Source organism: Convolutriloba macropyga, chromosome 12 (assembly GCF_964194025.1).
Source record: "Convolutriloba macropyga chromosome 12, txConMacr16.3, whole genome shotgun sequence".
Classification (NCBI taxonomy): domain Eukaryota; kingdom Metazoa; phylum Xenacoelomorpha; order Acoela; family Convolutidae; genus Convolutriloba; species Convolutriloba macropyga.
This window is the reverse complement of record NC_134479.1, coordinates 12,361,731-12,373,226: the sequence shown is the minus strand read 5'-3', so window position 1 is coordinate 12,373,226 and position 11,496 is coordinate 12,361,731. Positions and strand designations below refer to the sequence as shown.

At 34.0% G+C, this 11,496-nt stretch overlaps 1 protein-coding gene across 1 annotated transcript; it reads left to right on the top strand.

Moving 5' to 3' along the window:
* The first annotated feature begins 302 nt into the window (after positions 1-302).
* Positions 303-9,952, top strand: LOC142350243 (uncharacterized). Its single transcript, XM_075402017.1, has 4 exons — positions 303-388; positions 794-949; positions 3,682-3,785; positions 9,677-9,952. The coding sequence occupies exons 1-4, from the start codon at positions 337-339 to the stop codon at positions 9,821-9,823; spliced, it is 459 nt and encodes a 152-aa protein (XP_075258132.1). The 5' UTR covers positions 303-336; the 3' UTR covers positions 9,824-9,952.
* Positions 9,953-11,496: the final 1,544 nt, after the last annotated feature.

Below are 11,496 nucleotides of genomic sequence, written 5' to 3'. Positions count from 1 at the left end.
TGAACGTTACCAGATTAATTCTGTATTTGAAATCCTATTCTCCCCTTGAAGCATTAAATTTGGACATCAAAAATTATTCAAGTGAAATGTAAACAGTTGAATAAAATTCCAATTTGTTCCTACAAAATTGTAGGTCGCCAAGATAATTTTACACTTTTGTTGAAAATAGACGGCAGCCTACTTAAAAGTTGAAGCAACCCAAAAATTGACCAATCATTTGCCAGTTTTTGAGACCAAGCATACTGTTACTTGTTTTTAAGACCTGAGGCTCAGATGTTTTTCAATTATCGACGCCAATTTCATACAAAGAAGTTATTCTCTCCATTAGAACCGAAAATGATTCTACTGGTGTGTTTGACAGCGATGTTTTCGCTTTTTCTTCAGATGGGTGAGTTACTTCTATCCAGAGAAACGATCTCGTTGTAAAGTCTGATACTGGAGTTTCCTTGTTTTGATCAAAATAGTCACACAGATTGCGAGAATCTTGCATGGGAATGCAAACTTCTGCCAGGATTCTTGCAAGAATTTCAATCCACCTGCAAGACTTTCGCTTAATATTTTTAATAGAAATCAAAGATACCCAAAAATAACATGACAAGTGTCGGGATACCAAAGTGCAACTGATTATTACCCGGGTAGAATTTTTTCTTCCACCAAAAACATAGCTCAAAACTTTCACACTTCTGTTGGATTTTGATTGGCCTCGCTATTTAACTTTTTTCAGTGGTTCTTTTCTTTTTGTACTAGTGAAAAAGGAATCTTTCTCGGATTTCATTTATCTTTCTCCTTCCAGATGTGGCTGAAGCGTGCACTAAATGGTCTCTAAGAGTAAGGACTGCTCATGAATTCCTCTCTGGCACTGACAATAACGTATTCTTCGAAGTCAATGGGGATCCAAAGTCCAAGACCGAGTTGTCGAACAAGAATGTGAAGCCGGATGGTTTCTTCGGTTAGAGATTCGAGACTTGTGTGCTCGTCAAAAAAATTTAATATAGGAAAGGTTTTCACCCTGAAAAACGAGGAAGAAAAAGCTTTCACCGTGAAAAACAGCAATTTTTTTGCTGAGAAGCTTTCGCATCTTTTAGCGATGAAAGCGTGAATTGCAGAAAGACATGAGGTTTTCAGTGGTGATTTTTTTACCCCGTTCACAGCAAACCATACGTATGTGTGTTTCAACCGTTTTTCATTCCACCTGTCACTAACTCCTAGTTTAAAAGCTTTTGAATTAAAAAAAACCAACTCAGTTCTTTGAGTTAAGATATGCGGTTTCTGGCGTTGAAAGCTTCCCTTTTATCGCTGCCAGCTCATTCCGTGCTCAAAACTGCAATTCTTCACAACATTCACTCACCGAAATAATCGCAAAAATTTCATTTTTAGCAATATCTAGCGCTAACCCCTCATCCCGGGAAAACTGATTTGCTCACCTTAAAATCTGTATAAAAAATTAGAAAAGGGGAAGAGAAATTTTTGCATTTAAGGTTTTTCTGACAAATGTTTGATAACCGGTCGTTGTTCTACTCTTCAGTAGCAAATTGAGGGAAATTTTTGTTGCACTTGGTAGGAGACAAGAAAAAATAGTTTTTTCCCAGCGCCCTCTTTTCTTCCAATTTGTTTCACTAAAATGCTTTAATTGAAAAAAAATTCAGTTGTATAAAATTATGCCAGGACAAGAAACAATGCCATTTTACACAATGGGTCTAAAAACTCGAATTGAAACCTTTATCGAGACATTTATTAAAAAATTTTTAAAGGATTTTTATCCATTTGTACTTGGATAATTTTTTTATAATGTGCTGAATTAGGTATAGCAAATCTTAAACACAAGAAATTTTCATTTGGCTAGCTTCGCGGTCCGGAGTCTTGATATGATACTATTACAACCCAACATCGAATCAAATAGCTGCATATATATATATATATATATATATATATATATATATATATATATTAAGGAAGGTTTTTAATGCAAATTGCAATTTTTTAGACGGTTATTGAACGAATGGATCAAACTGAATCATGTGGATACGACAGCCTCGGTTAACTCGGTATTGGGTACCCCGGTTGCTCATCAAAAAACAATCCTTGATTTCATACAGGGTTATATATGATCCTCGGTCATCATAGAAGGTCGTAAAGGATTTGTATGATATCCTAGTAATCATATAAGGGTCATACCACTTTTTTAAGGATACTTAAACAGTCTCAATTGTCACCACCAGTTTCGCCTTAAGAAAGTTGAATTATGATTTCAATTCAAATTGTCACTATCATGGTAATGAAATTTTCTGGTTATTGTGCAAAGACATTAATGATATTATGATTTCCTTGTAGCCATTGATTTTTTTCAAGAAAAGTGATTTTTCAAAAAAATTGATTTTTTCAAGAAAAGTGAAACAAAAAAGTCATTTGAACAAAAATTGTCACGTAACAATGACCTCACAATGCTGCGTTTTAATCAAAGGCCCTCTCTGGTCATATTCATTGGTAACTTAATTAAGTAAAAAAAAATTCGAAAAGGTGAATGAGAATATGAGCGAGCTCAAAAATTTTGCGTGCTTAAAGGGCTGGAATAGTATATGATTGCAGGAATGGAAAACCCACTATTATACAAAAATTGAGCATGAGGATCTGAAAAACAGTCTTTTTGGTGTGTATCATGTTTTATAATAGCGCTGTCAGGTCAAAAAAGGTACAACATCATTTTGTTTAGTGAAACACCTTATATTTGATAAGAAAACTTTATCGAAACAACATGGCTTTGGGTTATTTTTTCATCATTTTTTGATCAAATTATTTAGTAGTCTATGAATAGTAGTCTGAAAAAAGCAGAAGTTAGACATATGTCTAACTTCAGTGTTAGGGGGTTTATTCAGGCGCAACTACTGTGAAAATGGACCAGTACTGGATTTGAAATTGGGCATCTCTTTTGAAACGCTCTCACGCGTTCTCTTTTTCCTCAAGACTTCATTTCTCTAGCCAATTATACATTGAACAAATAGAGGTTCTTGTCAAGCTACATCAAGCTTATCTTATGCGCAAATTATATTCGGTTGATCTCTCAAAACCTTCTAACATTCTGTTTTTCAAAGACTACTATTTTGTTGCTACGGAATTTCCACTCACTTTCAAGTCGCATCACTCCAGTTTCACGCGTGATATATTGTGACAAAACAGTAGAAATTCAGGAAAAAAATGAAAAAAAAAATTCTTTGGTGGAGCATGATGCTCCTTTTTGGATTTCAACGTGTAAAGTTGATTTTTTATAACCATGAGAAATTTTCATCGAGTAATTTCCGTATTTGATCAATAAGAAGACAACCAATTTTATTTTTTTAGACGAGCGAAGACATACAATACTGGCTAAATTAGATAGACTTCGCAATTCCCAGTTTCGATAGATCATCCAGTCAAATTGAATACAAAATGAATCATATAAGAAGCAACCATTATTTGATATTTTGTCAGATTAAGGTAAACTATATGGACTCAGGCCACTCACTAGTCTTCACTAAATAAAGCAAAATGAAGCAAAAGCAAAATAAAGCAAGATAAAGGAAACACTGTTTATTAGGGTTACAATGTAATAATCCCCCTGCCTTCGTCTGATGTCCGCTTTGTTTTAAATCGAACCTTCATTTGTCACAAAGAAGTAATCGGAACAAAAATTTATTCTGGTTTCAGAGATGATCAATTCCATTGACAAGTTTGAAACAGCCGATATTGACAATTTCGAAGTATGCCTCGACCACACGGACATCAGAACTGTGAAAATCTGGACTGAGCAGGTTCGGCATCTTTTTAAGTTTTGATTATATTTTCAGACAATTTCATGGATTCTCAAAACAAAAATTGCAACTTCTTGCTTCTTTCCGAACCTTTAAGATGGATTCATACCGAACAACGCCAAACCCAACTTACGAGCACATAGTCCCTCAAGTTAATTATGATCACATTTTAACCAATATTGTAGAAAAGTTCAACCTTAATTACGGGCTTTGGCTGTGCTTCGTTCAGAATGAGTTAGTTTTTCGCAATTATGCTTTTCCGGAAAAACGAATGGTTGTGAAGATGGCTAAATTTTTTCCTCAGAAGGCCACATAATGCATTCAACAGAATATTTGTTCCTAAGTTGGCTGCTTAAAGCTTTCAACAGGACTTTTCTTCCTCGGATGACCACTTAATTTAATCATCAGGACATTTTTTCTCCTCAGATGGCTACTAAATGTATTCAACAAGACATTTTTTCCTCATAGGGGCACTTAATGCAATCAACAGGAAATTTTTTCTTCAGATGACCATTTAAATCAATCAAGAGTTCTTTTTGTTCCTCAGATTGTTACTTAATGCATTCTACAGGTCATTTTTTTTCCACAGATGGCAATCAGCAGTACATTTTTTACTCAGTTGGCTACTTAATGCAATCATCAGGACTTTTTTTCTCAGATGGCTGCTTGATGCATTTAACAGGATTTTTTTTCCCTCAGGCGAACACTTAATGTATTCAACAGGACATTTTTCCTCAGTTGGCTACTTAAGGCATTCAACAGGACATTTTTCCTCAGATGGCCACTTACTGCAATCAACAGTACACTTTTCCTCAGAATGCCATTTAATGCAATCAACAGTACATTTTTTCCTCAGATGGCTATTTAATGCATTCAAAAGGTCATTTTTTCGTCAGATGGCTAAATAATGCATTCAACATGACATTTTTTCCTCAGATGGCTACTTAGTTCATTCAACATAACATTTTCTCCTCAGACGGCCATTTAAGGCATTCAACAAGACAAAATTAAAACCGCATTAGCTTAATATATATCCCCAAACAAGCCGAAAAAAAAGAAATTTACCAGAAAAAGATATTATTCAGTATGATCAGTTAAAGTGAATATTAGATTGGTACATCACAAAAAAATGATAACATATTTTCAAAAAATTGGATTCATAGCGAACATTTTTTTTCAAATTGGAACCTTTAAAAAGGATTCATACCGAACAACGCCAAACCCAACTTACGAGCACATAGTCCATCAAGTTAATTATGATCACATTTTAACCAATATTGTAGAAAGGTTCAATCCTAATTACGGGCTTTGGCTATGCTTCGTTCAGAATGAGTTAGTCTTTCGCAATTATGCACTTCCGGAAAAACGAATGGTTGTGAAGATGGCTAAATTTTTTCCTCAGAAGGCCACATAATGCATTCAGCAGAATATTTGTTCCTAAGTTGGCTGCTTAATGCATTCTACAGTTCATTTTTTCCACAGATGGCCACTTAATGCAATCAGCAGTACATTTTCTACTCAGTTGGCTACTCAATGCAATCATCAGGACCTTTTTTCTCTGATGGCTGCTTGATGCATCCAACAAGATTTTCCCCCTCAGGCGAACACTTAATGCATTCAACAGGTCATTTTTTCCTCAGATGGCTAATTAATGCATTCAACATGACATTTTTTCCTCAAATGGCTACTTAGTTCATTCAACATAACATTTTCTCCTCAGACGGCCATTTAAGGCATTCAACAAGGCAAAATTAAAACCGCATTAGCGTAATATATATCCCCAAACCAGCCGAAAAAATAAATTTGCCAGAAAAAGATATTATTCAGTATGGTCAGTTAAAATGAATAATAGATTGGTACATCACATTAAAATGATATCTTTTTTTCAAAAAATTTCATTGTAAAATAAAAAATAAATGTCAGCACGGAAAACAATAATCTGTTTGTTACAGTTTTTGCCCAGTTTTTAGAAAGTTTTTTTGCCGGTCATAAATACGAAAAGAAGTGGCATGCGTAGAATTTTTTGAGAGCCTTTAACGTTCAATTCCTTATCTCTTTTTTGAGCGAAGAGACATAATGAACAACATCAATAAATGTTTAAGAACATAGCCCCAAGACTCGACATCAACTAGAAGTAAAACATAACTGAGTCGGCAGCCAAAGAATTGCCCGCAGCACCTAATGCTATTAAATTTTTGAATTCGGGGACAAATAGATGAAAATGAAAAAAAAAACAAAACATGATTATTTTTATCAGGAGTTGTGATGCAGTCTCAGCTTAATCATTGACTGACTCTGCGTTAGACAACTGTGAAAGAAAAATTGAGAAGACTCTTCTGTTTCGGTCAGTACAAAATAAACACAGCAGGCTTTCCAATGTCTATTTTTACTAACCCAACGCATAAAACAGATTTTAAAAAGCATTTGCTTTGAATCTATTTTGAAAAAAAAGAATACATCAAAAAAAGGAAAGCATCAAAAATATTTTAGATACGGAAGAACAATTGACATAATCCGTTCGAAATTTTTAAGCAAAATCAAAATAAAATCAGATACAATCCAAAAGTCGAAAAACTGTGAAAGACACCAAATAACAACATATACCGCTTCATAGGTTGCAATCTTTTTAAAACTAAAAAAACGGCTGAAAGTTTTCTAGAAGACAAATTGACAAAAAGGGCTTTGAAATTTTATAAATTTTGAAAAAAAAGATTAAAAGTTCAAAACAGACTTAAGAAAGTCAATAACCAAAGTTCCTCTTTGAGTCATAAAAATGATTGCACAATTTGACCTAGGTTTTCACATTAGAGACTAGTGATCGGATTTATGTTACCCACTAACTTTTTAAAATTATTTACATTTATCTGATATTTGTGCAAGATTAACAGCAATGTTTTAGTTTTTGTCTGGGTGTTCAACCGTTCTCTACTCCTTTTAATGCAATCGTGTTTTCTCGTAGTCTGTGAGTGTTTTCAATAATATCTCAGCCAGAAAAAGATATTATTCGGTATGGTCAGTTAAAATGAATTTTAGATTGGTACATCACAATAAAATGATAACATTTTTTCAAAAAATTTCATGGTAAAATAAAAAATAAATGTCAGCACAGAAAACAATAATCTGTTTTTTATAGTTTTTGCCCAGTTTTTAGAAAGTTTTTTTGCCGGTCATAAATACGAAAAGAAGTGACATGCGTAGAATTTTTTAAGAGCCTTTAACGTTCAATTCCTTATCTCTTTTGAACGAGGGGACATAATGAAAAACATCAAAAAATGTTTAAGAACATAGTCCGAAGATTTCGACATCAACTAGACGCAAAACATGACTGAATCGGCAGCGACATAATTGCCTGCAGTACCTAATGATATTATATTTTTGATGTCGGGGACAAATAGATGAAAATGAAAAAAAACAAAACATGATTATTTTTAACAGGAGTTGTGATGCAGTTTCAGCTTAATCATTGACTGACTCTGCGTTAGAGAACTGTGAAAGAAAAATTGAGAAAACTCTTCTGTTTCGGTCAGTACAAAACAAACACAGCAGGCTTTCCAGTGTCTATTTTCTCTAACCCAACGCATAACACAGATTTTAAAAAGTAATTGCTTTGAATCTATTTCGGAAGAAAAGAATACATGAAAAAGGAAATCATCAAATTATATTAAAATACGGAAGAACAATTGCCATAATCCGTTCAAAATTTTTAAGCAAAATCAACATAAAATCAGATACAATCCAGAAGTCGAAAAACTATGAAAAACACCAAATAACAGCATATACCACTTCAAACCTGGCAATTTTTTAAAGCTAACAAAACGGGTGAAGTTTTTCTAGAAGACAAATTGACAAAAAAGGCTTTGAAATTTCGTCTTGATTTTGAAAAAAGGATAAAAAGTTCAAAACAGACTTGAGAAAGTCAATAACCAAAACTCCTCTTCGAGTCATAAAAATGATTGCATAATTTGACCTATGTTTTCACATTAGAGACTAGTGATCAGACACATGTAACCAACTAACTTTTTGAAATTATTTACATTTCTCTGATATTTGTGCAAGATTAACAGCTACGTTTTAGTTTTTGTCTGTGTGTTCAACCGTTCTCTACTCTTTTTAATGCAATCGTGTTTTCTCGTAGTCTGTGAGTGTTTTCAATAATATCTCATCCCACAATTGCATTTTGTTGTTTCGCCAATCAGTAGCACTATCTTCTTTTACTACATAGGTTTTTTCAACACGAAACCGCTAAAGAAATGACTTTTTATCAATTTGCCTGATGCCTAATTTCCTTAAGTGACATGGAGACAAAAACACGAGCCATAGTTCAAGGAACGATTTTTTAGAAAAAGCTCAAAATTGCCTAAAAATTCCTCAAAACTAAAACAAAAGATTTTTAAAACCAAACAAAAAATGCTCAAAGCAGAAAAGTTTTATGAGGCCAATTGACACTTTTATCATCAAAATTAGTCTTTTTATTGAGAACAAAAACTGAAAACAATCCGGGAAACAACATTACGATCAAATTTCAGTTATAAGGAAAGTAAAACAAATCAAACATTTTTGAAAAAATCCATACCAAGCCCATTGAACCTGATATTTCAAAAAGTTACCAGCCGACAAAGCTGGTAAGTAGGCAAATTTTTTAGCGTTTTTTTTTAAATTAATTTTGACAAACTCATATAAATCTTTGTTAGCAACTGAAACTATTATAAGATATGTATAAGCTTCCCTCGAAAGGTCTCTTGTCCCTTTTGTCTCTCATCAGTAATGAGACTAAAATGTCAAGTAAAGGTAAACCGTAAGTTTTTACTGGAGTCTTTGCGTGTTCAAGTCATAACAAACCATTGACGGAAAAGTCATTGAAAAAAAACTTTTCGATATTCGTTAAAGAACTGTATGACAAGACACGAAAAAATACAAAAAAAAATTATAATCTCTTATTATTACTCGAAATTTTTTCTGAGACAAATATATTCTAAAGGTGAAAAGAAATCCTCTTGATTTGATGAACGAAAAGCATCAAAGATAGAAGTCAGAAAGCTTCATGCGAAGGAAAAAATTTCTAAAACCATTTTAGAAATTTTCAAACAGTACTTTTACTACTTTTTCTTTTTTTTTTCAAACACTACTTTCTTACTTAGTTTCAGAAAAAGTTGAGAAAAGTTTTGCATGCAAAATGACTCAGTCTCCACTCCCTAACTGCTATAGCATGAAGCACGTAAACATTAATTTCTGACTTCCTTTCGAGATAAATGGGAACAGATAATTTTTTTTGAAAAAAAGAGACAAGCCAAAATAATTGTATTCTTTAGGTTGCAGAAAGCCCGATTGGGGAATATTTCCCTGTGGCCATCGCTTTTCAAAAATTAAATACGACGATAAGTTAAAAGGCTCACATGTACAATTTGAGGTTCCAATGATATGAATTGTCCGAAGTTTTCAAACACATGCCAAAATAGACGCTCTGGAACCTTTGTCATTTTAAAGTACGCTATATTTGATTTTAGAAAAAAGTTACTTGAATCTGCAGAACGAATTTTGAAATACTGGTTAAACGTTTCAAACCACATAACGGTTCTGAATAAACGCCGACAGTTTTCAGTGACTTGCACAACCTTCCCACGTTGAGGTCCCAGACGGAAATTCGATATGTCCAGACCCAGTTTAACGCACGAATATCTGATGAACGCAGGAAAGTCTGGACATGAACGCACAAAAGGTGTGGTGAACTCAAGAACGTCTCGACGTAGTTTTTTTTCTGTCTGGGACTGTTTTGGCATAGACATTTTCCTTCTGGGACGGTCTGGACATATCTACCTTGCTTCTATGATCTCAACCTGGGTACACTTAGCGTACATGCGCAGTTAAGGATTGTTGATTTTTTTTCTGTTTAGACAGGAAGTAAACCGGATGATTGGAAGATCCTACAATTTGAGTTCAAGCGTAAAGGAATGACTCGGAGTTTCGGGTGCCGCTGTTTTGTCAGAGTTGGGAAACCAGTCTACCTCAAAAACCCTAGCACCAGACGCTCAATCATATGACTATAAGCTAAAGTCATGAGCTCAAATAATCGGAGCGGCCGTTGGTCTTGGGAACTGTTACATGACATGAAATTTTGCATATGAAAGGTGAAGGTACCTCGTGGTGAAGGTACCTAACTTGAGCTATCTTGGAAGATGTCTTGCTTTGTCACACCTGTTACGTAACCACATATCATTTAACGCTGTTTTCAATCCACAACACAATCGGTACTAAAAAATTACAGATTTGGAATGAATAGCGTTTGGGCGATTAACTTTGTTTGGCTAGCTCCGAGGTTTGTAGTGATATAGGAATAGGAGTGTTCAAACAAATCTAGGCACATTTGTTAATAATTTGGTTTTAGTAGCAATTTCTCAAAGAGCTTATATTTTTTGTAAAAAGTCTATTCTTAAAAATGAAAATTTAATAACAACTTATTTTTCTGAAGCCTACGATTAGATCTTGCAATTTGCTCCAATATATCTATCTTGACGTGTTCTCCTTATTAAACTCATTATAAGTATGTTATCAAGATCTTTCAAGTTTCGGTCCACCCTCTGATCAAAGGTTATGGGTAATCAATTTAAATTCTGGAGACTACAAATTTTTTATAGATCACAGTAAAATAGTCTTTGCCTACTTTGTTTTTGGTAGAAACTAAACACTCAATACGAGTTCTCAAATATGTTGAACTGAATTGAATCGAAATTTTGATGACAGCTTATAGCAAACAAAAACTGTCGCCAGACACACATTATACATCAGTTACAATTACACCGTCACAGATTCAGAACGAGCTAGTTTCAAGCTCACCTACTGCAAGCCCTTTGGTTGTAAAAGGTACCCATATCTTGAGTAAATTTAAACGAAATTGTGGCTGTTTCTGCACTATTGCACTTCACTCTAAAAATCTCTCGTGTGGAAATCACACGATTTTTTCTCGTGTGATGCAAAGTCACACGATTTTTCTTGTGAAAAATGCGTCTCGTGTGATTTCACACGAGAAAATTTTCCTCGTGTGATGAAAAATTACACGATTTTTCATGTGAATGAATGTATGAGGAAATGAAGCAATTTTTATAGAATATACAGATTTTTTCCTCGTCCCAATTTCCATTAGTACAGACGGCTGATCTATCCATGATAATTTCATGCTACATTGGGCTCTTTTTAGTCATTAAAACCGAAGATAGTACTTTTAATTGAAAAAGTTTCTTTTCTTTGTTTTTGTCATTTAAAAAGAGATTCTGGTGAGCTCAAAGGAGAATGCGTTCGTTATCTGCATTGAAAATTTATGCCGTGGTTGCTGAACACCAAACAAGACCCCAGTAAAAAGAGTTTGTGAGAGGATTTTATGGATAATGTGTTCAACGTAGATGTGGCGCACTCAAGTGTCATAGGCTCAAAATGCTTCTTGAATCTTGCATCCTCTGTGGGTCTTTTACTCATCCTAATTTCTTTTAAAACACAAGACTGTTCTGTCAATTGTATCCTCATGCTATTTTGGGCTTTTTTCAGTGACTAAAACAAAGTATAAAACTATAAAATGAAAAAAATGGGGTTAAGTGGGCCACCTAAATTTATCTCTCAAAAAATTTGTTTCCAACGCTGATTTTGAGTGACTGTCAAGTCCACTTTATAGAAAATCTCTTGTTTTATCAAAATGAGTGTTTGTTTGCGCAAGAAAAAACTC